Below are 27233 nucleotides of genomic sequence, written 5' to 3'. Positions count from 1 at the left end.
TGCAAGTATATTTCATAATAACCCACCAATAAAAAATAGCCTGCACTTTAGATAAAAAGCACGAAATACAGATTTCTATATATATTTATACAGCGTACTAGAGCCGAGGATGGCAATATTATTAGGGCTCATCACTGATAATTTCGGAAAACCGGTAAAACGCATTTATCAGGAGGTCGATAAGGCAATTTTGCGACCATTATCTATGACGTCATGTGCAGAACTCACGACCTTGGTCGCTAAAAAAAGGGGGCGCGCGATGGATTGATCGTGTGTATTTTTTTCTTAAATGACTTGTTATCGACACGTGGTCGGGGAGTCGTATCAATACCTGACGTTGCACTCCGAACCTGCCGTGTACCTAACCAACACGCGAACGTATACTTTTGTCTTTTGTTGAGCGAGTGCTCCTCCCCACCCCCTTTTTCCTGTGTTACTCCGCTTTGGCGGAAGTAAGCCGTATCGCTGAGGCCTCATCCTTCCAATGGCGACTGCAAACAGGCTGAATAGAAAGCGGGAGCAACCGTGGAGGGGGCCAGAGCTGTGTAACTGAAATTAAATAAATATATCATATTCTCTGTAGCCATAAAGTTAGCGGAAAATTTGTTTCAACTCTCCAAATCACGGCCGTTTCAATGGCCAAAAATCGGAACATTTCGCTCCTTGAGTCGGGTAAGCCGTTGAAGTAAAGCCAGTTGAAAAGCTTAATATTACAACGGTGTCGCTCGTGTTATAATTGATATCCCATTTGCTTTTCCGGCTGTTAAATGTTCTCCCCGTTCATTTCAGAGCTCTATTACTTGATATCGCGTTTTCTCACAACGGGTCCATGTCGGAGAGCGGCTGAGGTGAGCTGGCGTGCTTTGACTCTCACACTGTTGTATTTCAAAATAGTTGGCTAGCCACTTGATAATGAGTTGAGTTGATGGAGACATTCTCATCTGAATCGTGTGTTTTTTAATCCTCTGCAGGTCCTTGCGAACGAGCTGGAGGAATATCAGGTATGTATCCCAGCTGTCTTTGCCTTTAACAGCTAACTAGCTGCTACCCGTTGGTGTTGACTGAGTCCGGGCATAAACTTGTTTCACTCAGTCGACTTTTAATACCCCGTTACTCCTTTGACATCACCCGGTTTTTTTACTAGCTTGATGTGGAGCTGCTGGCGTTTTCTGTTCTGACTTCGCTTTACCAAACTCTCTTTTCGACAGCTCTTACCCGGGAGATTGGACTGGCTTGGAAATGAGCACCCGAGAACATATGAAGATGTGGTAAGCTTTAACTTCGTGTATGTTGTTATGCACTATCGGCGGTTGTTATTGTCTTGTGACGGGGGACCGTGCGGCCACGCTCCGTTCTTGTTTACGGTCTTTGTTCTTTTTTCCTGCTGGGTTACTGTTGGAAATCGTCGACTTGTGGCTTTGCACAAGGTCAAAACTCGCTCTCAGTGGCTACATTTCTTACTGTGAAGTGTTGTGTGGTGCAGAAAAAACGGCATTTAAACACTGAGTTTGATATTATTTAGCCCGACTGTTGTACCGCAGATAGGGTGGGTAGTTTGGCTTCTCTCTTGGTCGAGACGGCTTCACTGGCCAATCAGAAGCCGAGATGCGCTGTCTCTGCGTTAGTTCGCTTTCGAGATGCGCTGTGATTGGTCGATAAAAATAAGCCACGCCTGTGAGAATAGGAGTTCAGAAACCTATCTTTCTCCCTGTTTGTCCATCTGTTTAACATACATTTACTTTATTTACTGGTTATCAGAATTACTGGCTATTCATTTTTAAATGGTTTTATAAGTGGTCTGTTTTCACTGTCATGTCCATACAATGATTTATTTTATGTTATTTGTTTGTTTGCTTGCACTGATAGGTTGCAGCCAACAGACATATTGCACCAAACCACTTGCTACAGATATGTAAGCAGATTGGACCACTTCTTGATAAAGAGGTGCCATCATGTGTCCCAGGTGTTCATTCTCTCCTGGGATCTGGAAAGCAGTCCATGCTTAGGACTGCAAAAGGTGAGCAGTCTTCAAGAACTTTGTGTGTGGTGGACGTTACTCAGAAACATATTTAGATCCCATTATTATAAAGGTTTGGATGGTATACTGGTCTGTATGTACACCATAACTGACAGTGTCTGTGTCAAATAGTACTACTACTCGCAATCAGCAGAATCGTTCTGTGAACTTTTGGTGTTGATTTTCAGACTGTGACAGCGAGAGGTTTAAAGCTTCATCATATGCAGCCCTTCACCGGGGCAGACCACCAGAGAGGCCTTTGAACTGCAAGAAACCTCCACAGCTAGGTAGGCCTGACCTTCCTCTGTATACTTCTCATTGGTGTGAAGTGAAATGGATCAATGATATGCACACATTAATAACTGGCTCAGTGTAAGTTTAATACAGCTCGGGCTGCAACAATTCTTCGAGTAATTTGATAATAAAAAGTTCTTGACACAAATTGTTTGTTTCAATGCTTTGTTTAATACATTGGCTCTGTAGTGCACCATTGTCACCATGGAAATGCAAGAGTTCCACCGGCATTTGTGATGACAAATAGACATGAAATAGAAATATGTTTAGGAGCAGTGAATGAATACAGAGTCTGAAAACATTAAGCCCACACAGTCCCCAGTTTTAAACAAAAAACTGGTAAGAAAACAGCAGCAGTAATGATGATGCTGACATAGTTTAATGTGGAGTCGTTACCGAGACGCTGAGCTCAGGTAGAGTGAAAGAAAACGTGTTTCTAGCATCCAAAACAGCAGCGCTGTTCCTGTGATCAACATTAATTCCGTTACTTGGAAAAAGTGAGCAGGACACTTTCCTAAAAGCATCTAAACAACAAACCCCGACTCGAAGAAAAGCAAACTGTAGCTACTCCATTCGCCACTGTTTTACACAGCGAAAAATCTGTAATAATCCTCCAGAAATTGTATTAAAACATGCAGATGAGCTGATAACTTAGTCTGATAGTGTGTTTAGATTTAAATTATACAGCTTGTTGAAGGCTGACGCTAGCTGCCCTATTTTATATTGAAGCGATACCTGCAGCAAACAGGGGTGAGTCTAAAGTGGGGCATGAGGTTTACTAGATCACATTAATTTCAAGGCTTTTGTAACATTTTTCAGATTGAAGGTGAAATAATATAAAATATTGTGTTCATAAATTGCTTTACAATTTAAAAATTAAAAAAATGCAAGCTTTTTCACAAGCCAATAAAAATGTACGTGGGCCACTAAAACTCTGGACACTGAATAATAATATTTATTATTATTATTATTATTATTATTATTATTATTATTATTATTATTATTATAGAGTAACACCATATGCATCTACACCATCATAACATCTGTTTTGAGCAGCTCAGAAACTTTCCATCAAAGCACAGTGCAAACTTCAGAATGCTGACATGCTCGCTTGTCTTCGTTGCAGCCACCACATTCTTCTTTAAAGGCTTACAGGCACAAACCCACTCTTCGCTTGACTTCACACGCAGAAACACACACATGCACAAAAACTCATAAACATGAAAACACAACAAATCTACCTCATCCAGGAGATAAAACTCTGAAAGAGAGTACTTGAGAGTATTTATATTTTTCAATTAAAGAATGTTTTCTTTAAAAAATTACATTTTAATATGGGACGTAAAAACAATCACAGGGTGTAGATTTTTGTTTTATGACGGATGTTGTGTGTAGTTAAACTTTAAATAATTGGTTTCATTTTTAGAAATTACAATGAGCAGTTTATTTTGAAAGACCTTATTATTGCCCATTAATAAGACTAAAGTATTTCTTATCTGATTACTCGATTAATTGATGATTACTTAATTACTAAAAATAATTGATTGCTGCAGCCCTAAATACAGCATTTAATTTTCTTTTGCTTGACAGGCTTACACCCCACCACATTGTTTGCCATGATGTAACGAGCTGTTAATCACAAGTCGCCATTTTTAAACGTTTAAGTGGAATTATCATTTTACTCATGCAATTCGGTGCATTTCTGATTATTCCTGTTTGATCCTGGAGCTGGGCCATCTATTTCTTTTATGCTGTCATAAACAACCTTGTAAATCCCATTCCTTCCTCAGGACAAACAACACACACATCAAAAATACTAGTGAAGTAACTCTTTACCAAGTTACATTTGTATAAATTGTCATCTAAAATCTGTCCTTAAATTTTTAAAGCTCTAAGACCTTAAAGCGAAAAAGAAGGAGAAAAAAAAAACCCTTATGGAGAACTTCTTGTTTCTCATAGTTTGTTTCCCCTAGCAACATATAAAAACCAGATGGAGCAGATTTAAGAAAGGAAGTGATTTTGTTCTTGTTTACGAATCAGTTTTGAATTGGGAAATGGAGTTTAATTTCAAGCTGTGTTTGTGTAAATAAAGCCTATGAAACTGAAATAAAAAATGTAAAAAAGGAAAGGTGAAAGCTGGTGAGACAAACTGAAACCTGACTTTTATTTGGTGATGTATCTAAAGGCTTATATTTTCCTTTGTGTTCATCACCCTCTGCTTCTGCCTTACTGTATTTGTAGTTTATTTACAACTCTGTTTACTACTATTTTTCTGATTGCATGCTGCCAACAGTGAAGGTGCATCGAGGGAGAGAGCTGACCGGAGCGCAACGCTTCAGCTCCATCTGTCCTGTCAGCAACTATGAGCACATGCGTCTACATAGGCGGATCCTGGGGCATCTGTCTGCAGTGTACTGTATTGCATTTGATCGCACTGGTCTCAGGATCTTTACAGTAAGTTGGAGCTTGTCACTCTTCTCAGAATTAAACACCTACTTTGTAAGAATAATAATCAGCGTTTTTCTGCATGAAAGAGCACTCAGATTGCACCCACTGTACATGCATTGTTAATATTAGAGTGTTAAGTTGCTTGTGCCCACCTTAACTGTGTACCCCAGATTCTTCTTCTCATACAGGTATACTAAAGCATATGCTCTTGTTTTTGTTTTTAAGGGCTCAGATGACTGCTTGGTGAAGATTTGGTCTTCGTTTGATGGAAGGCTTCATTCAACGCTGCGAGGACACTCTGCAGAGATCACAGACTTGGCAGTTAACTATGAGAATACGCTAATTGCTGCAGGAAGCTGTGACAAAACCATCCGTGTGTGGTGCCTTCGTACCTGTGCCCCCGTAGCTGTGCTGCAGGGACACAGTGGATCCATTACCTCCCTTCAGGTAAAGGAGCTTCAGTCTTTATATTATGCTGTTTGTTTTAAACGTGGGTTCATCCAGTGCTTTATTTGAAGACAAAATCCTCAGGGAATCACGGTGTGACTGTATCTTTTGGTTTGGTGTGAGATTCTCTTGTTACACTCTGTGACCTAAACGATTGTTGTCAGAAATAGACCGATTTATGGCTGTGTAGTCACGTCCTGGAACAGAAACTGCAGAGCGTAAGTTGCACCTGGATCGCTCTGGCAGTGCACCAGATTTTGTGCATCAACATTCGTTGCTAGTAGGTTTAGCCCATTCTTTTATCCTTTGTTTTTCTCTCACAGTACTTAATAATTTAAACAGTCCTTTCTCCATGGCCAGAATTTAACATAAGCACAAAATCCATTTTAGTTTCGTCCATCAACAGTTCAGTAAAGTTTATTCAAACAAGATGGCTGTATCTTCAGTGTTGCAAAAATGCACTGCTGGCTTTAAATGTTCATTGAAGTTAAATATGAGCATGTGCATGCTTTTCCAAAGTAAATGATAAACTGATTTCATTAATTTCTTTAGATTTTTCTCATGTGTGAATGTTGTGTAGTGGCACTCTAAAATCACACAGTTGTACATATTAGTGCTGGCCGATTCATGAAGAAAATGTTCTGAGTAAAACACCGGTCATGATCTTTACTTTTCTACAGTTCTCTTGCCACCTTCTTTCTCTATAAAAGCATTTTTTATTTCAGTGAGTTAAGTTTACCTGCCATGCAACTGTTTTTAATGGCACAGAAACTCCCTGATTGACTGAAATGAAACTGTACAAGTTCTGGTTTTATGTGAAAGATAATGGTTCATTTGGTCTTCTCTTTACTTCAGCTCCTCTTCACCTCATAGCTATGTGTAGAAACAGTACTGCGTGATACTGGGAACGTATTTACTGTTTAGAGTCATTTTCCGTGCTCTGTCGCCTGTTTTTCCTTTCACTTAAAGATGTCCTGAAGCCAGTAAGAGCATTTCTGGTCCAGTCAGTCTGAAAATCATTGTTGGTGCACACCAGAAAATAAAATTTAACCTCGTCCTTCTTAACCGTTGGCTCAAGATCAAGATTTTGTCTTGGCCAGTACAGGGGGAGAAAAGGTTAATATTCACCTTTCTCTGTGAAATGCAGGTTTCGGTCTACATAGACTGACTCACTGGCTGGAGTGGGGTCTGATGGGTGGTTTTTCTTGTGGTTTCAGTTTTCACCGTTTGCCAAGGGCTCCAAACGTTACATGCTGTCCACTGGAACTGATGCTACTGTCTGCTTCTGGCAGTGGGATGCCAACAGCATAAACTTTAGGTGAGTGCTGTATGTTAACTCGGTACCCCTTGAAAGCCTCCCAGGAGTAACCCTCATAGCTCCGCTCTGAACCGAGAGGTTTCTGTAATATTTCAGGCCTGTTTCTAGAACAAAATGACTGGGTGTGCGTCAGACAGTAGTGAGGGTGGTCTCTGCCTCTGCGGCTGCTCTTTGCAAAAACACGGAAACTATATTAATGGTTGTCAAACCACATGCTTATTGAACACTTGATAGAGCATATCACAACTGCCACAAGACGAGAGGCAGGGCACACCCTGGATGGTCGCCAGCCTGTCTCAGGACTAAGAGACGGGTGTTAATCTGAGTGCGAATGGGTAATTTAGAATCACCAATTAACCTCAAAATGTTGGTGGCAAATATTCTGTCAAAGCATTCATCCCAAATCAGATGCGTAATCCATTGATGAAATGCTGTTGAACACAGTTCAGCTGGAGCAGTAAACTAAGACTGCTAAAGAAGAAAAAAATAAAACTATTATAAATGTATTAAAGTACAAAACAGTTTAGTTTCTGTGTGTGTGTCGCTTCCACCGAGGCACAAACAATGCTAAGCTGTGCAACGCCTTGTACATAGGAGTGGGAATAGTCATCCATTAGAAATTATTATTCTAATGGAAATTAGCAGTAGGGCCTAAGGCGTAACTGGAAAACAAGTCACATTGGGCTTAAAAGGTTTTTAACTCCCAGTGTTGGCTGCTGGTGTATTGCCATTACATCATCCTTTATACTGGCGTCTGCCTTGTCTTAAAGAAGCTCAGATAGAAAGCATATAAATAAGAAAATTTGTTTCTTTGATTATTTCTTTTTAACAATGCTTCTTGGCAATAAATCTTATACCACTGGGAACGTTGATTATTTCCTTTTAAGTGGTGCCACATTTTTGGGTTGAACAGCAGAGTTGAGTAGGTGGGTTGCGCTCATGAATAACTTGTCAGATGTTTTCTGCCAATGCTAAACAGCTTATTCTTGTTTTGAACTTCTGGTAACACAGGTGCTGCCAATCAGGTGTCTGATTGGCAGCACCTGTGAGCAGGGACCCTGCTACAGCAGTCGGTTGGTGTCTGCTCCAGACATGCTACATTTCACTAATCTGGAAACTTCAAGCTGGTGTTCCACAAACCAAGATGCAGCATTATTTGGAGTACCTAGTACCATCTCCAAGTTGAAGGGCAATTTACATATAATGGGTGATGTCAGAGAACATGTGGAGGAATGGTGTGTTCAGCGATGAATTGAGATTCTGCCTGCGGCAGGTGGATCGTTTGTGGGGTCAAAGTGTGGAGAGGATGTGGAGAATGCAATTGCTGATTGCAGCAACGATAGGTTAACAGCTTTTGGTGAAGGCAGTGTGATGATGTGGGGCGGCATCTCCCTCACCGGGGCTTGTCATCATTGGAGGCAATCTCGGTGCAGATAAGATAAGTTTCTGCATGCAGCGGCAATCCCACATCTGCGCTTTTTAGGACCAAACTATCCTCCAAGGTGGTGCTCGCCCCACACATTGGGATTTATTGCAGACTAACAGAATTTTTGAGTAGAGAGGATGGAAATGCCTGCCCTTAGTCCTGACCTCAATCCCACTGAAGATTTTTGGTATCATTTTGGGTGTGCTGTTCATACCAGAGTGACCAACACAACCACACTGGTTGATGTGCAACAATTGCTGGTTGAAGAATGAGATCCCACAGCAGTGTGTGACCAAGTTGGTGATTAGTACGAGAAAGTGGTGCCAGGTTGTTGTACCTGTCACCTTCCACATGCTACAGGGGTCCCTGTTTGTTAAATAAATAAATAGTTAAATTTCCAATATCTTGTTTCTTCAGACTTCAATCATGTAATACAGTAAACAACACCAAACAATAGTCAACAGCAGAATAAGCTGTTTGGCCTTGATGCTCAACCCACAAATGCAACATTAAAGGGGGAATAAGCAGGCTTTCCAGTGGTGTAAGATTTATGAGAGGAGGCATTGTTACAACAAAGATATTACCCACCACACACAGATCTCCTTCTGTTTTTGTGCTAAGTTTAGTTGTATTCTAAACCTTGAACGCCTGTTTAACTGATATGCAAGTATGTTGTTGTCTCTTATCTGACCAAAACAATGGCAGCGTGACATCCGACCCGGCTGTAATCTCGTCTGTCATCCAAAATGTTGAGATGCTGGTTGGTTTAGATGTAAGTTTGACTGTCAGTTTATGTTGAAGGACAGGGCAAAAGGTAGACATGAAATATAAAAACGAAAACATCATTTCTTTAGCGTCTGCTCCAAATTCAGTCACGTGTTCTATTTTGGATGAAATCAGTGATTTTTTCTTCTCTACTTCCAGCGATCGACCGCACAAATTTACAGAGCGGCCAAGGCCAGGTGTTCAGACCGTGTGCTCCTCATTCAGTCCAGGTAACCAGACATTTATATGTTGAGTCCCTTTTCCTGCCATTTCTCCACTGTCTCCTCCACCATCCTGTAAACAAAGTCTAGAGCCAAAGCAATCAATAAAGAGCTGCTAGTTTTTAATGACCTCTGTGCTACTTCATGTGTCTAACTAAAGAATTATTTAGTTATTTTATTGTTGTAATTTTAATGGTTGTCTGGAACAGGTCTCTTGTGAATGAGACATCGAGTCTCCATGGGACTACCTGTATAAATAAAGGTTAAATAAAATAAATTAAGTGCAACACGCCATTTCACGTTACCAACTTTTTTCCAGGTGGGATGTTTTTAGCAACAGGAAGTACTGATGATGTCATCCGAATATATTACTTGGGAAGTGGGAGCCCAGAAAAGATATCAGAGCTCCATGAGCACACGGTAAGCATCATCTGAAGAGCAAAACTTTATCCTTACAAAGGTTTTATTGGCAGAACTTTGAGCTGCAAATGCAAATTTGATGTAAGAATTTGTTGTTCTTCTCCTTTTGATCCTGATGATCCTTTTACATGTCTCTGGTTTCTAGGACAAAGTTGATAGCATCCAATTTTGCCACTCAGGTGAAAGGTATGATAAAAGCTCATTCTATTATTATTTAAAAATTATATCAAGTATTGCAGTATTCAGAGTACACGTTTAACTGAGTGGGATGGTGTGTAAAGTGATGGTGCCTGGTGTTTGTCGCTGTCCCGTGCCAGGTTTGTGAGTGGAAGTCGAGATGGAACAGCACGGATCTGGAAGCTCCACCAGCGGCAGCAGTGGAGGTGCATCCTGCTGAACATGTCTGCCACTATTCCAGGGTGAGTCTTTGCTCTTGTGAACCAGCGTGGACGAAAGTGGGTCTTATCTTGGTGAAGATGCCTTCTTGATTTTGGTTCTGTAATAGCACAGAATGAGCTAGATTCTCATTTGGAATAAAAAGTGCCCGATTTGCTGAACGAAAAGGAAGCGTTTGCTGCCTAAGCTGCTCGGAGGAGCTGTCGGAGCATGTCCAAGTAAACCAGGTGCTGACGGCAGCTGAGGAAACCGTTTGCTCAAATACTTATTTGTTCAGTTGTCGGCTTGTATTGGCTCGGTCATCTGTTTGGAAAGCAAGTCGCCAACAAAGGTTTTCTTTATGTATATAATTATACATACCACTGAAAGAACTTGTTTGCTGAGGGGTAATACTGATTGATGTATTTTTTTGTAATTACAGGGTTGTTTTATGAATAAGTTTGTCTGGTTCAGTTGTATTGTGTCCCCAGGATTAGGCTTTGTGTTGTCTTAGGTTGTGTATAGCTTCACTTCCTTACTATAGGCTAGTTATTCCTGGAGAGTAACCAGTGGAAATGGAGGACAGATCTTATGTTTGTTTTTATCTGCCAGTTAACGCATGTTCAGTATCAAACTGGGGAGGCTTTCAAACATTCAGGCTGTGTTTCGCTGTACATACCGGTATGTATATAATTTAAAGCACAGTTCTTGCACTGGCAAAAAATTAGCTGCGTAAAATCAAAGTCTGCCTAAAAGAAGCCACTTTTCAACACTTTCAGGCGCCTATTTATGGATTTATTTTAAAGCGTTAAAATGAACTTTTAATTTCAGCAGTCACTAGAAGAAAGAAAGCCGCATGCATTGAATTACCAGTAAATGCAGAATGTGGGTTGGCATTGTTTTATTAAAATAAGCAAGGACTTACCTGAATGAGACTCATACCTCTAGGTATACATGGTGTTCTCGGTTTGCCAGCAGAGCATTCCTCTGGACAGATTGTTCCGTGCTAAACTAGGTCTGCTTCCAAAATTCAGTCTCTATTCTGTAGCTCATGCAGAATTTATATGTATATGAAAACATGAGCATATATTTAAAATGTACAGCTCCTGTTTACCAAGGTGTTCCGATGCCGTGTAAAATGTAAATAAAGACAGAATTCAGGCAAGTTTCCTGTGCCGTGTACTCTCCTTTAGTGTCATGAGCACTGGGGTCAGAGCTCTGCTTTGCGTGTTTGGTTTTTATCTTGCACTTGCAAATGCAGCAACAAACCTGTGTGCACTGATGACATTTCTCAGAAGTGTTCCCTCGTTCCTTCTGTACACAGGATCTCCGGATTCTCTGAATCTTCTAACGATAGCTGAATAAATCCTCTAGTGTTTCTCATCATAAAACTGCAGTGTGTTAATTTTAAATCAAACCGTTTGCCCACATAATGGTGAGGCATAATACTACTTAATTCTGCAAAATTAACTCATCACACTTTTTTTCCCAGGCTTTTGTTGCCTCTGTCAATAACGGTTGTTTTCAGTTTAAAAACTCAATGTGATGTTTGTGCTATTTTCAGTTAAATTTGGGGGTTGGGGGGCGGTCAAATGATTTCCAGGTAATTGCATTCATCTCAAACACATTTGCTTAACAAGTGAACGCTCCCCAGCTTTAATTCCGGGAGGAGACACAAATCCCTTTGGTGTTGTGCCGGGAAGGGCATCCGGAGTAAAGTCTGCCAAATCAAACATGCGGAGCTACCCGCTGTGGCAACCCCGTGTGAATAAGGGAGCAGCTGAAAGTAGCATATTTATATTCATCTTTTTTTTTCTTTTTAAAAATATCTCTGCATGTGTTTTTCAAATATCTTTTAAAAAACATTCTGTTTATCATCCAGCCTTTTTGTCTTGGAAATGACTACAAACCTCTCATGTGCCAAAGCCTGCCTTTCACAAGAATTTAGTGATAATAATCTGGTACTTTGTGTTAGAATTAAAATCTGGATTTCTGTGATTACAGTGTCATCACGAGATGTGTCAAAGGGACTTTATAGATTCGTTTCCATATTACTTTTTTAGTATTATGAATAATTTGTTATTTGATGTTCGTTTGTTATTTTTCTCTCTCAGTGTTGAGCCAATGAGTGAAGAGGAAAGCTACTTCAAACCCAAAGTCACCATGGTAGCGTGGGATCGCCATGACAATACAGTCATCACGGCTGTTAACAACCATCTCCTCAAAGTGTGGAACTCCTACACAGGACAGCTGCTACATATCCTTAAAGTAATTGTGCTGCGTTCTGCTGCAGAGCTCATATTAATACTGACTATGATGTAACTGCCACAGATTCTCATTTTAAACCAGAGATCAACTCGAGTGTGCTTGTTTTTCAGGGCCACGAGGCAGAGGTGTTTGTCCTCGAACCTCACCCTTTTGACCCCAGGATCATCCTGTCTGCTGGCCACGATGGGAACGTGTTCATATGGGACCTGCTGCGAGGCACAAACACACAGCATTACTTCAACATGGTACGCTGACACAGCACTGCCTGAAGTTGGCTTTTATAGGATGGTGCACAGCGGAAAGTTGTTAACCCCGGCGGGATGGAGCGATAACATGATGCGCTCAGAGTGTGATTCATTCGCTATAACACTTAATTGTGAGGGACTGAAGGAACAGTGTAGTTGTTTTGGCCAAGGTGCATCTCTGCACACAGTAAGAGGCAAGTGAGCTAGATTCTTTCCTCCTTTACATCCTATAACAGCGGGAGAGCACTGACTCACACATGTGACAACGAATGATCTATGACTGCTGGGCAGATGTGGTTATAATGTTTTTATTCTGATGGACACTAAATTAGGGCAGTAGCATGATTATGATTAAAAGCAGTGTGCATAAAGTTAACCCTGAAAGCAGGATTTCTTCTATTTGGATACATTTTTTTTTTTGTGGTATTTTTTGTGCAAAGTGAGAGAAGGAAATACAACATCATTAGTCTTTCCCAGTTACTGTGAGGGAAGGATTTGTGCTGTTGTTAAAAATTCTCATTTTCTGACAAGTTTCTTCTATTTTGTGGTTTTTCATCCAGATTGAAGGCCAGGGTCACGGAGCTGTTTTTGACTGCAAATTCACTCCCGATGGTCAGCGTTTCGCCTGCACGGACTCCCATGGCCATCTGCTCATCTTTGGCTTCGGCAGTTCCAAGCCCTATGAAAAGGCAAGAAGAACTGTTGCATTTTGGAGATCGAGAAAATGGTTGAAATTTTACGTTTTGTGAGCAAAGTGAAGACATTTACTTATTTCCTGCTTCTCCTGGTCTCCACGCAGCTTCCAGATCAGGTGTTCTTCCACACAGACTACAGACCGCTGATCCGGGATGCCAACGGCTTTGTGCTGGACGAACAGACACAGCAGGCTCCCCATCTTATGCCACCACCGTTTTTAGTGGATGTGGATGGAAACCCTCACCCCCCACGGTAGACGTCACCTTGTTTTCATTATGCAGCATTACAGTCTTCGTTTATTGCCCAAAAGTTCAGATGTTTGAATGTTAAATCAGAGGTTCTGATTGCCTGAGAGCAGCATGACAAAGTTAAAATGGTTTTCCCTGGCCTGTCTTTGAATTCGACATTTTTCCTTGATTTTTAGGTACCAGCGACTTGTCCCAGGGCGGGAGAACATTGCTGCAGAGCACCTGGTACCTCAGCTGGGATATGTAGCCACCAGTAAGACCATAATTCTGCTGCAATTAGTCCATTACCTTAATGGAAGATTATATACTTTTAAATGTCACAGACCCATTTTCACTGTTTTATTGTCTCGATTTAAGACCATCTGAACTGTATTTACAGCTAAACATATCAAACTTGATGGTGTTTGACATGTATCACATCTTCAGGTGATGGTGAGGTGGTAGAGCAGGTCATCAGCCAGCAGACGGCAGAACCCGAGGAGGTTGCAGTCAGACGCAGCAGCCTTCTGGATGAGGCCATCCGACAGCTTCAAGAGCAACAAGACAGACAGAACCAGCCTGAGACGGGAGCAGTACCCGAAGGGCCAGCCGAGGCCCAAGGCTCTGTGTTGGCTCCAGCACCAAGCACACCGCGAAGAGGTATCAGTACACCATCACTGCTGCACTGGATTGGTTTTAGTAGACCTTAGAATTTCTCAGAATATCCAGAAAAGACTTAAAGTATTTGCTGACAGCGAGTATTTTTCACTTCAGTGTCCGTGAACGACCGAGCAGATGTGCAGTCACCCCCTAATGTGGGTCTTCGCCGCAGTGGACAAGTGGAGGGCGTACGACAGATGCACCAGAACGCTCCTCGCAGCCAGATGGCCACTGAGAGAGACCTGCAGGCCTGGAGACGCAGGGTGGTGGTACCCGAACTTCCACACAGCAGCTACAGGTACAATATGTGCCAAGATGTGTCATTGTTTATGGGAAAGATTTTTATAGTTTATAAATAAATGGAAACCAATTTTAAAAGATTGGAATCTATTGCAGATGTAGTGAATGTTGTTGATCGTCCAATAACAACGACGTGTGGGATGTTTTGATGTAGAGTGAAGAGTCACTTCTTGTAATAGGTATGTTGGCTGTAAGTCAGATGGGCAGGTTAAAGATTAGTATAGTTTGACAACAGGTAAACCAGGGAAAGGTAAGGGCAGATAACGAGCATCTCAGAAATGGCAATTCCTTTAGGTTTTTCAATCCCAGCAGTATTTTTTGCTAATCAACTGTATAAACGGGGACAGCATGATGGGGCTTGCAGCTTACTGGGCTTAAAAAGATTTGGTGCCACGGCCTCCTTACAAGACACCACAGGGCACCTTCAGAGATCCTGAGTGGATCGTATCTGTTTTGCTTCATGCTGGATAAAGATGTTCATAATGTTCTGGCTATGCAGATTTATTCAGTAGATTCCAATGTGTAATTAATTTGGGTCAATAATGAAAAAAATACATTTTTGTGTTAATCAGGTCTGTCGATTCAGAAAACCTAACAGGTTTACTCAGTCCTTTGGTCTGAAATATATAGATTGTTTGTCTGCTAACGAAGGGCCAGTTCCTCGTGGGAAGCACTGGGAATGACATGAACAGAAAGTCATGTCTAAACTTGGTCATCAGTGAGGTTTTCTAGCATTTTTCTGGGTGCTTATTTTGACGTGAATTATATTTTTCAGGGACCAGGAGGACGTTCGAGTAGCCAGAGGAGACGAGGAGGTGGTTCAGTACAATGTAAAGAAGAGGCGCATTATGTACAGCAGCTGTCGAGTAGGTTTCCTGTTTTTCCACCCAGTGAAGATGGTTTTAAATTTTCACAGCATTTAGTAAAATTTTACCAATTTGCAAGGGAATGCTGCAGTTAAAAAAAAAAAGTGCTAAAGGATCGAAGAACAAAAGGCACGCTATATATTGAGTGTCCTTTTGAAACGGTTAACTAAGTGATGAAAGTTGTTGTTTGGTTTTTTCATATCTATTTTAGTACAGCTTTATTTTCACCGATGCTGAATCATTCCCATCTGTCCCCCCAGGATGATTCAGACGATGAGCCTTCCACCGCGAAGCGAGCGCACAGCCGTGGAGATGCATTGGAATACATCGACGAATCGTGTGAAGAGGGAGAGGAGACGGCAACTTCGGAGATGCACTCAGAGGTGATGCACTCTCCTCTTGATGAAAGCGCTCTTTACAAGTCGTCCCCCCCCCCCCTCTTAATTGTGTGTAATTGTTTTTTTGTTTTTTTTTCATCTCTCCAGGACAATGAGCTGGATGGTAGTGACCTGGATTCCTCCAATGATGAGGAAGAGTGGAAAACTGACAGCTCAAGGTGAATATACTTTATAGATCAGGGTCAACGGGCATTATTTTCCCCATCAGTCACTTTTCAGAGGAACAGGCTTTCCCTGGTAACCAAACATTTCCTGTATCAAAAAAATATCTACAGTAGCAATATTTGTGTAATTAAGTGTGTAGCTTTTTGTGGTAATCACACCTGCTTTTGATTGGACAGCCATACATCCAGCGAATACTCTGACTGGACGGCAGACGCTGGTATAAATCTGCAGCCCTCAACTCCACTGTCATCACGGAAACGAGTAAGGCGCAGACTCAGCAGCTCTGAAGAGGAGGAGGAAGAGAACGAGGAAGAGGAGGAAAAGCAGCAAAGTGATGAGGAGGAAAGACCTAAAAAGAAAGGCAAAGAGAAGGCAAAGAAGGCAAAGAACAAGTTTCCTCGGGTAAGGTTCCTTAATCCTCATTTATCTTTTTCTCTTTGTGAATCTGATTAATAACTGCTTAGACAGAATGACGAGTGTGAAATATTTGAAAATATCTCATATTAACTTGTTTAATGTTTTACATGTTGGTGCTTCAATCAGCGTCCAAAGCCCAGACCATCCATTAACAGGGAAGTGTCCAATGAGTTCAGACCATCGCCGTGGATCACTGATGTCATTCCCAGGAAGTCTCCTTTTGTTCCCCAAATGGGTGATGAGGTAAGAGGGTCATCAGCCTAATGCCTAATTGGAAAAGAAAAATCATACTCTCTCATTTATGAGATTGCAGTAGCCGACATTTCTGCTTAGTGCTGTTTATTTGAACAATTCTGCAATAAATTTGTTTAAGCTTTAACCCTGGATAAGGTCAAATGCCTTCATCACCACAAAACAACCAGTCAAGTTTATTTTTAAACTTTTTTTTATCAACAAACCAATACTTGTACTTAGTAAGTATACTTCATTTTATTGCAGCAATATTTAATAGTAAGCACACGGTGTGGAAGGAAATGAAGACTGTTTGGGGCATGAAATGTATAGTGGCTAAATTAAATGTAGTCTTGGGTTTTGGCTGAACACCATAAATAGGTCTTCTAGCCTAAAAGTACAAGATCGCGATTTGGTCTGGCAGAGCTAAATCCTTCAAGGTTTTTTGTCTTTTGGGGGTTTTTTTTTCCTTAAATTAAAAGGACAAGTACATTTAATTCTTGTGGTTTTAGTTGGCAGCCTTATACTTGTAGTCATAGTTGTAAAATCAAGAAATGATGCTCATGTCAACCCAGAGGGATAGACTGAGGGAGGTTCAACCCAGCCAGGCTTTGTGTAAGCTGGCTCCACAAAACCTTAAACCCTACCCTGATACGGCCGTCATCATTCTCTTCTTTTTTTTCTTTTTTTTTGTGTACACTCTCATATAAAGGATGTTGCACATGTCACATGACTCTCTGCTCCGATCGGGAACGTCATCAGATGATGATAATACAATGGTGCTTAAAATCTAGAATCTAGTCTAAAATATAACAATAAAATGCAACACTGTTGCAAATAAGACAAGATTAATGCTACAGAAAATTGTTATTTTGGTCATTTATGGCCCGAGAACGGTTAAATAAGCATTTTGATTTAGTTAATTATTTCATTGCAGATTGTGCTCTCAGTACTGCTGCTTATTTCTAATGTAAAAAGCAGTGTAAAAGAGACTTTCCAGCTTTATTCCATACTTGGAATTAAGTATAAAGCAAGTATACATTTTCTGCATCACCAAACGCATACAGGCACTTTCCAGAGACAGTGTCATGCACTGCTTTAACTTTAACGTTGGTAAGGTTCACCTTAACAAGTGGCAAAGTTGCACCCCCTGAAAACATGATTGCATGAGACACATGTAACACTTGCACAAAATGCTGGATGTAGCAAAAATGCTACAAATGAAGTCCTCTATCCAAATCGATTTAATTTAAGTTTTCTTTCTAATTTCTTTATTTAGCAGTTATTTCATATTCAGGCTGTACAGGGTTTATACACCTATGTACAAACATTCCCTCTAACCATCTGCACGATTTGTCTTTCAGGTGATCTACTTTCGGCAGGGACACGAGGCCTACGTTGAAGCTGTAAGTCGGAGTGAGCTGTACGACATCAATTTAGAAAAGCAGCCCTGGAAGAGAATGGAGCTCCGGGTAAGACGAGGAACAAACAAAATAAAGATCATAAAAATTTCCCAGTTGATGATGAGTTCGGAGGAATACATAAAATGCTAATTCCTGCTTAAGTTCTCCAGTCTGCATGTGTCAGTTACTATTTTCAGTGGTAATATGTAACTGCAGATTAAGTAGGAATCCTGCTGTGTGTTTTTGTAGGACCAAGAGTTTGTGAAGATCACTGGAATCAAATATGAAGTTTGCCCGCCAACACTTTGCTGCCTGAAGCTGACGCTCATTGACCACGGCACCGGCAAAATCACAGACAAGTCATTTTCTATCAAGTAAGCAGCTCTGTCCATTGGTGACATTCCTCTCTACGATAAAGCACATCAAGTGTCCGTGCTCTTCTTAATCACATTACCACCCGCTCGTTGGGTCAGTATTTGAATTTGACACATCATGAAGGAAAAGAAAATGTGTGAAATGTAAAAATACTGTCCACATAATTTTGATGATCCTGGTCTTTTTTGGAAAGGCTTTTCTTTTTGTTAGTGTTTCCAGCATCAGCTTCACCACCAAGTCTTGAAGGGATTTTTGTACCTTCTTGTCAAAGTGACAGTTTTTCCTCTTTCTTGTGTCCCTGCAGATATCACGACATGCCAGATGTGATTGATTTCTTGGTGCTGAGGCAGTGTTATGATGAGGCGCTTCGAAGAAACTGGCAACCAAGTAAGCAAAGCCAAAACTGCCTGTTAGAAATGTCCTCTGCTGATCTGTTTAATGCGTTCTGCAGGGATATATAGACAGACTAAGAAGTTTGAGAAGATTTATTCCAGTTTGATATTGCTGGTTGATGTTTTTCTTTCTTTCCCTGCATTGCTATTTTGGTGATGTGAGAGGGGGAAAGGTGTTGTTGTTCACATACATGCTGTTTCCAATGATTCATCCGTGCGGTCACCCTCACAGATGGGTGCCAGGCTTCTTTCTTTTTTTCTCTCGCTCAAACACCTGAGTTTGATCGTATTCTCCTTGTCACAGACGACAGGTTTCGCTCGGTGATAGATGATGCCTGGTGGTTTGGGACCATCATCTGCCAGGAGCCCTACCAGCCGCAGTACCCAGACAGTCTCTTCCAGTGCTTCAAAGTCAAGTAAGAAACGCACACTTTGTGGGGACAAAGTAAAATTCTTCAGATATTTTAACTATCAAAAGCTGGATATTGTAGATGCTGCCAGACAGCAGTGAGTGATGTGAAATTTCTAAGGGACTATACTGGGGTTGATTGAGACAGCATTAGAGGTGATGAGGCATAAATAAATCTATATAAATCTTCCTATAGTATTCAGTGGTTCAGCCGGGCTTTGTCCAGCATTGTTTGGTTGGTTGCTAACAGCCTTCTTGTGTTTCTACCAGGTGGGATAATGGTGAAACTGAGAAACTCAGTCCTTGGGATGTGGAACCTATTCAGGATGATGGTACTAAAGGCTGTTTACTAGCTTACTGTGGTTTAGTAATGGAGTACATTTCGCAGAGTTTGGTTAATAGGTGTCAGGGTGTATTGAAAGGGTTTGTCTTTGTTGTGCAGCCCCACAGCCGGACACAGAGGGAGGTGGTATACCTGTGACCGCAGAGGAGATGAGGGAGCTGATGTACAAGCCTCTGCCAGGCGAGTGGGGTGAGAGGAGTAGGGATGAGGAGTGTGAACGACTCATCGCTAGCATCGATCAGCTCATCACTGTCGGTGTGTATGCATAAATGGATGTTCTTTGTCTTCCAGTTTGTTTGATTTCACCCACGTATTCTCTCCTTCATGTTTACTGACATGTTGTCGTCGTTGTCATTTGCTCACATCTGCCTGATCCTTACACTCGTTCTTTCCGTGTTTGTGCCACAGAGATTGCAGCTCCGTTCTCTGGTCCCGTGGACTTGGTCCAGTATCCCAGCTACTGCACCGTGATCGCCTATCCCACAGATCTGGGCACCATCAGACTGCGGCTCATTAACAGATTCTACAGGTCAGTTTCTACCAATCTTCTCCTCAACTTTTGGCCCAGATTTGTCCTTAAAACGTGTTCATGAAATGCAAAGAAGTGAGAAGTGGTGTGTAATGTTGCGTTTCATTTGCTCCGCTTTGGTAATCCACAGACGCCTCTCAGCATTAATTTGGGATGCCAGGTATATTGCACATAACGCCCGCACTTTCAATGAGCCAAGGAGCAAGATTGCCCACTCTGCAAAAATCATCACCAACGTCCTCCAGAAATTTGTCAAGTATGTGTTTCTGGACTTGTTTGTTTGTTCGTAGACCTTGTGATGATGCACGAACTGTAAGCGCAGAATTTCTAATTGTATTTCTTGCTGACACATTTTCTCACTTTCTCAGTAATCCAAGCTGCACAGATATCATGGAGATCTACAATGAAGTGGAAGAAATGGATGATGACGATGAGGTAAGTCTGAACCATTTAACAACTAGTCTTTGTAGTTGGTGGGTTTGTTTTTCTTTTTTTCATGTACTGCTGCAAAAAAGTTTGTTAAAAGTAAATAATTTTTAACAGAAATTCAAAAGAATCTTTTAAAAATTCAACCAAAAGTTGGTATGACTGTCCTTTGCAATTAAAACGCCAGAACTTGCACCCTGAGTTTAATTTCAAGTAAAACTGTACTTAGTGTTTTTATAATATGAGCACTCGAAGCACTTCTTGCTACAAGTCTCATTTATCCAATAATGCTTTTTTTTCTGTACCTATGAACCTATTTTAACATTTGCACACTCCAAAAAACTAGGATTTGGTATTTTTGCTAAAGATATTTTGACATGCAGACCAGAGTATTTAGGGAACCCGCTCTACCTCCTGAGCCACAGCCAGCCCACTCTGTTTTAGTGCGGTTTATTCATACAGATACACTGTATGAATAAACACTGTTGTGCACACCAAAACATACCGAGACCCTCTGTAGGAGGTGATCTTGATGCAGTTCCAGACCTCCAGATCAGGTCATTTATTGTGAGGTTGTGATGGAGTCTCAGTTTGACCCTACTAGCTGGTGTATACTGGAAATAAATGGCTTCCCATAAGCTTTGCATCCTAAGATAAAGCAGAGTAGCAGATGTGCAGGGGACAGTTTTGCCTGACACATAGGAGTGCAGCACCTTCTCTCTGTATTTCCATTTATTACTCCCACCCTAGATGTATCTGGCCAATAAGCAGACTCAGTCATCTCTTGTGGTTTGTAGTGATGCAGTTTGATTCACTTGGAGTTTTAACTGTATGAAAAGAAATTAAATCACAGGAGGAAGTGTGATTCATGAACTCATCAGCTGATTCAGACCAGCGTAAACAAACTGTAGATGTGAAAAACGCCTTGAGGTACAAGGTGTCTGGCAGCTATCAGAGTATGTGATCCCTGTGTAACATGTCTGATCCTAAACAGTGTTCCTCGTGACTCTGGCTGGAAGTTTGAGGTTGTCATTAAAGGGAATTTCGAAGGCTTCTCCAATGAAAAGGAATCTAAAACAACAAACATGCTGGAAGCAACTCGCTTGTAGCACATCTGCCAGCTGTTCGCTTGTGGAAATTTCAGGATCTGGTTGCCTAGGGGATCCTGTAATGCATTTACCTAACAGGTCATATGTCAATCAGCAGTATCCTTCACTCTCATTGGTAGTCTCTTCAGTCGCGCAACTGAAAGTTTATCACTAGTGGTTATTTGAGCTGTAGTCGCTTCCATTCCTGTGATCGTGGTGAACGTCGCTGTGAATCTGTGATCCCGTTGTGTGAAAATGTAATTGTCATTGCAGTTGTCTGATTAAAGGTCACAGTCAAATAATTCAAATGTGATTGCTGACTACAGGAAGAAGACACCGAAGCGCCAGGAACATCTGCTGGACACAGACTGCGTCAGGTAGATGCATTGGATGGGTGATCGGCATACCTGTAAAAACTGTTTGACATTTCAAGATTACAAAAAACAAAAAAAAACTGACAAGGGGATGATGAAACACTCTTTACATTCATTTTAATAAAAACTAACAAAAAGGGGGATTTGTTAGGTTGTGCCTCATGTCATTGAGTTGTTTCTCCCTGATATTTGCAGCGCTCTGTAGAAGTGCTGCCAGACAGAGATGCCTGGAAGGAACAGTGCAAGAGTCTGCTCAACTACATATTGGAGTGTGAGGACTCGGAGCCGTTCAGGCAACCTGTGGATCCTCAGAACTATCCAGTATGTTATCACGGCACACTACAGGCCACGCTATGAGCAGATGCTGTTTTCAGTTGTGCGTTGAAGTCCCTTTGTTTTGTGCTTGCCCAGGACTACCACGACATCATTGACACACCCATGGACTTTGGCACGGTGAAAAGGACCCTGGAGGAAGATCGCTATGAAAACCCCACAGAGCTGTGCAAAGACACACGCTTAATATTTGCCAATGCTAAAGCTTACACACCCAACAAACGCTCCAAGGTAGGGAGGGGATGTTCACATTCTCTGAGCTTATTAGCGATTTTACATTTTGGCTCGCCCACTCAATCTTCTTTTGCTCTGTTTTCAGATTTACAGCATGACCTTACGGCTCTCTGCCTTCTTTGAGGAGCGAATTAGAACAATCATATCAGAGTACAAAACCGCTGTCAAAAGCAGCAATAGGCTCCGCCGCAGTCAGAGGTTTCGCAAGAAGATACTGCAGCAACAGCAGGACCACCCCGACACCAGGTCTGAGTGCTGCAGCTCGCCTGAGACGTTTCACTTTTCATTTGCACGTTATCGGTCTGAGTTGAAGAGTTTCTTTCCCCCTTTTTTTTCCCCCCCAGTCAAAAGAAGGCTGCAGTCAAAACTCAGGAAAAAGTGGAGTCCGTGTCAGTGACCAAAACTACCTCAGCCAAAGTGTCTGTTCCTGAGAGAGCCAGGAGGAGTCGAAGCAGCAGCTCAGGTCACAGCTCCTCAGAGGACGACTCTGGCTCTAAAGGTGCTTCATCAACATCAGGTACAGACATCAGAGCACCCCAGAGGTCATTTGTTACCATCACAATGGATTTTGAGCCATGATGATGATATTTGGATTTAACATTTTTGGATTTTTTTCTATTTTTCCCCAAAGAGTTTCTTCTGGTTTTAAGACCTCAAAGAGGATCATTTTGATCCCTTGGCATTTTAAAAATAAAATAAAACCCCATCTCTTATTTTAGGGCTTTGATAAAATGTGTTTATTCATCATATTCTTGGTGTTTGCTTAATTAAAGGAGTAAATTAAATATAAAATAATTTTTTTTAAAAAGAATTTTGATGTTTGTGGGATAAAAGGGGGGGGGGCGGGGAATTTTATGACCACTAGATGTTACAGTCGCTGATACGGGACTGTAACATCTAGTCCTTTTTACTGAAACTGCCGGGGACGTTAATTAGACCCCATAGAAACATTTGATTTACGTTAATGAAAAACTATTGTTTTCCACACATTTTGATATGAGGGCTGTTGTAGCATAAGAGATGGCATCGTTGCCTTTGCTGCTGTTGCTGCAGGATGGGTCGGGCTTTGATAGTGTTTAGTTTTTGTGATCTGTACACCATCCACTGCAGGATAAAACTATACTTTGTGATGGTCCTCAACACGCCATGCTAGCATGACTCACTTCCACCCCTAAGTGTTGGTCATCGATGCACCTTGAGACCAGTATTGTGCAATGATGCAATATAAAACTGGGCCTAGTCTAGTGCCCGTTTCTTTAATTTTAAATGCACTGTTACTACTACTACTATAATAAACTAATTAAATTCTTATTTATTTGTTTAAATCTCAGAGTCTGACAGTGAGAGCGAGGTGAGTGACTCGGAGGAGGAGAATCATCAACGTAGACATAAAGCAAGAGTAACAAGAAGGAACCGTGCGAAGCAGAGGAAAAAAGGTTAGGACTGAAGTATTTATCCATAAATGTTTCACTCTTATATTTTATTTGTTTATTGAAAATTACATTACAATTGTGCCCCTTGGGGCGACTGTTGTTGTGATTAGATGCTACATAAACAAAATGTAATTGAATAAAATATCCTTGGATATATTGTTGCTAGTTGCTGAGAGCGACAGTGAAGAAGAGGAAGAAGATGATGAAGAGGAGGAGGAATTTGACAGTGAGGGTGAAGAGGGAGAGGATGGAGAGGCGTCGTCCACTTCAGATCGTCGCTATCCCAGCAGGAGTACACGGCGGACCAGAAACAGCGCTGCTGGGGACAGAAAACGTGCAGGTAACACAAGTTCACTGCCTTCAGTCTCCGACCCCGTGAGATACAAAAACCCAGCGCCAAGTGTGCTCACAGACCTTTGTGAACGGCTTGTTTTCAGAGTGCAGAGCGGAGATGAACGGTCACAGCAGCAGGTCGTCTCGCAGGGAGAGGCGTCCCCGCTGCGACTCTGACAGGGCCACGTCTCAAGGCTCCGACAGGGAGGAAGTGACAGTTCGCGGGTCGCTAAAAAGAAAGACTGCTCGGGCAGCTGTGAATAAGATGAAGCTCCTTGAAGCGTCTGATGAAGACTACCAGGAGGAGGAGGAGAAGCCGAGGAGGAGCAGTAGCCGCCTTCGCCACACTGTCCGGGTCAGCAAACGCACGGCGGTGCTCAAGAGCAGCTCAGAATCAGACGAAGAGTCAGCAGCAGGTATTAATTACTCTTTAAAAGTCTGTGAATATTATTCAGACAAAGATTTTTACTCAGTTATGTTCTCTTCCTTCATCTTTTAGCTTCCCAAAATACAAAGGAATCAGGAAGTGAGTTTAAGGATGAGGAGGATGGCAATGACAGCGATACCTCATCGTTCTCCCAGAGTAAGCAGAATGGAAACACAAAGAACTCCAAACAAGCTGCCAAGATTAAGAAAAATGGTGAGAAATGTCCTCATCAGTCGCATTTTTAGACTGTGCTAATGCTGCCGTGGAAGTTGCCCTAAACAGCTCGATGTTTTATTCCTTCCTGACAGGTACTTTGTCCCGTGTGAATGGACACAGTGCAAAACATCACACGCCTAAGAGCAACTCTGAGCAGGAGGAAACTTCCGGAGAGAGCTCTGGAGAAGCGGAGGAGGAGGAACAGCAGCCACCTCGGTCTCAGAAACCGTCAAGGAGCACGGCAGCTGCCCCAGTGAGAAAAAGTAGGAGTACAAGCGAGGAGGAAGAGGAGACGAAAGACATCCGCCCCCTCAGCACACGACACAAACCTCCCGTAAGCTCAGACGAAGAGGACAAACGGCCACACCAAAATGGAAGAAATGTGGAGGAAGCAGTTCACAAAGACCCGAAGAAAAAAAGCAAAGTTTCTCCGTCAAAAAGCCAAGACAAACAAAACTCTGCCTCAGCTCATAAACTGGATGGTGCGGAATCAGATGAACTCTGTGATTCTCCAAAGAGATCCAGCCCACGCAAGAAAAGGCTGAAAAAAGGTGACGAGCAGGATGCGGAAAGCAAACGCTCCAGCGATGAGTCCGACTTTGAAACGAGGACGAAAAGGCTGACGAGGAACAGGAGCATATGCAAACGGCCTCGCGGCGACTCCTCGGCTTCGCAGAGCTCGGAGCAAGAGTACAAACCCAAGAGGAAGTCAAGGAGGAAACGCTCTACTGGCTCCTCGGACCAGGAGTCGGATAATTCGGAAAATGCGCCGAAAAGGCGGCTGAGCCTCCGAGCCCTGCCGAAAAAGAAATACATCAGTGACAACTCATTCTCTGAGGAAGACTCTGCTTCTGCGAAGCCTGGCAGGCAGAGAACTGGCAACAGAACAGCGAGAGAATCTAGAGAAGACGGTTATAACACAAGAGTGTCTAACAGGACTTCCCCGAGTGAAACCAGGAATTGTGTGTCTTCCAAGAGAAAATGTATTTACACCTCAGACTCTGATGACTCGGATGAGGACAGAGAGAAAGAGCCAGTATCCAAGAGCAACAAAAACAGCAAGTCAGGCCCCTCAAAGTGCGCCAAAAAGGACGCCAAGCGTGGTAACGGCAATGAGCAGGACACCTCTTCCCACTCTGATTCTAGTGAGGAGGAAGAGGAGAAGGAAGAGGAGGACGAGGAACATCTTGGCCGTTCGACAAGGGGAAAGGAAAGCGCGAGGCAGCCCAAACGCAAACGAAAAGAAAGCTACAGCAGCAGCAAACACAGCTCGGACTCAGAAAGCGAGCAGTTGTCTTCAGCCTCTGAAAACTCTTTTGCCAGCTCAGGGTCCCACAGCAGTCCAAAGAGATGCCGCACACGGTCGGGGATCGGCGAAAGGACTGCCAGTCGCCAGCTTAGGCAGCGCCGCCAAAGGTCCGCCTCGGAAGAGAAGGACAGCGACGAGTCGTACAGCAAACCGCGGAGGAAGACGCGGGTGAACACCCGAAACCGTGGGAAACGGACGGTTAAGTACAACGACAGCGAATGAAGGACATAGCTGCTGGAGGTTACAGGCTTTAGAGGGAAGACGAAGCCGGACGTTAACTGGAGAGCTTAAGACACTTGATTGGCCACCTTACGGTAGTAGCACTGGAGTCCTCGAGAGAAAAATGCTGTGAATCTTTCATTCAGGGATATTTATATTTTCTATGAAAAAAGATTAAAGGAACATTTAAAAAAACAACAAAAAACATGTTTATAGATGTAATACAAACTCAAGCATTTGAACTGCTGGTTTTCACAAGGATGAAGAGCAAAACATCACTTCCCATACTGCGTGTGGTGATTTTTGCCAGCAAAAGGTTTGGCAGAGGCTATTCTGGGGAATCTTGTCAGCTTGGGTGCTAATCTAATATACCTCTGTTTAATCAAGCATACTGCTGGCTTGCACTAAGATACACTGTAATGAGGTATTTCATACACTAGTTTTGCATTAGAAACTCAGGGGTCAACTAAGTTTACTGTAGTCTCAGACATGCAGTTTTTTGTTTTTTTGGTTTATTTTGTTTCTTTTGAGCTAAGGTAAGGACAAGAAGCAATTCCAGGTTGGCAGATGTCCAAGCACATTTACTGGGACAAAAACTAATCCAAGTTTAGACTTTTTGACTACAGCACTCCTTTGTAAATCCATATACTTAATGCTTGACTGTATTGTGAGTTGATATGAGCCAAATGAACTTCTTTTCCCCTTACATTTCTTCTTTTTTTGTTTCTATTAGGTTTGTGTTGTATTCTAGTGAATAGGTGTAAATATGTGATTAAGAAATTGCCTGAACTTCTTGGTGATCGTTCAGTGGCAAAGAGTTTATTTAAATTTGAGCTATTTCCTTTTTTTCTTTTTTCTTTTTATACACATTAACTGCATTGTCTTGCCATATGTCACAATTTGGTACTTTTTTCTTTTTCTTTTTTTTTTGCCAAGTACAAGTAACCAAAAGTACTTAATGCAAATTAATGTGATTTCTCATATTGGGAAGACTTTTTATTGTTGTTCTGTGTTACCTTCTTTCAGTATTAAAGTCTTTTTTTTTTTCGGAGTTGACTTAAAACATTTTTTTTGCCAGTCATGATTTTGTTTTTGTTTATGGGGAGGTTTCTGAATACAGTCGCTTTATGACATTTTGCTTAATGTTTTTTCGTACTACACCTTTAATAAACAGATTTCACAGGAA

The 27233-nt window shown here is 41.9% G+C and overlaps 1 protein-coding gene across 1 annotated transcript; it reads left to right on the top strand.

The window, feature by feature from the left end:
• Positions 1-212: 212 nt before the first annotated feature.
• On the top strand, positions 213-27233 carry brwd1 (bromodomain and WD repeat domain containing 1). The gene is made up of 44 exons (XM_026193260.1): positions 213-672; positions 790-848; positions 972-1001; positions 1209-1268; positions 1867-2017; positions 2206-2304; positions 4605-4765; positions 4985-5206; positions 6424-6524; positions 8875-8945; positions 9256-9356; positions 9502-9542; positions 9674-9775; positions 11846-11999; positions 12110-12244; positions 12805-12933; positions 13044-13192; positions 13365-13441; positions 13615-13827; positions 13942-14125; positions 14903-14993; positions 15254-15376; positions 15479-15549; positions 15733-15958; positions 16100-16216; positions 17569-17676; positions 17857-17981; positions 18287-18369; positions 18679-18790; positions 19054-19115; positions 19226-19381; positions 19535-19655; positions 19786-19911; positions 20024-20090; positions 21496-21546; positions 21739-21864; positions 21955-22107; positions 22196-22356; positions 22455-22627; positions 23442-23546; positions 23710-23883; positions 23981-24292; positions 24376-24516; positions 24612-27233. The coding sequence occupies exons 1-44, from the start codon at positions 636-638 to the stop codon at positions 26048-26050; spliced, it is 6699 nt and encodes a 2232-aa protein (XP_026049045.1). The 5' UTR covers positions 213-635; the 3' UTR covers positions 26051-27233.

This window comes from Astatotilapia calliptera, chromosome 14 (genome assembly GCF_900246225.1).
Source record: "Astatotilapia calliptera chromosome 14, fAstCal1.2, whole genome shotgun sequence".
Classification (NCBI taxonomy): domain Eukaryota; kingdom Metazoa; phylum Chordata; class Actinopteri; order Cichliformes; family Cichlidae; genus Astatotilapia; species Astatotilapia calliptera.
The sequence above is the reverse complement of the archived record's forward strand: the minus strand, read 5'-3'. Positions and strand labels throughout refer to the sequence as shown.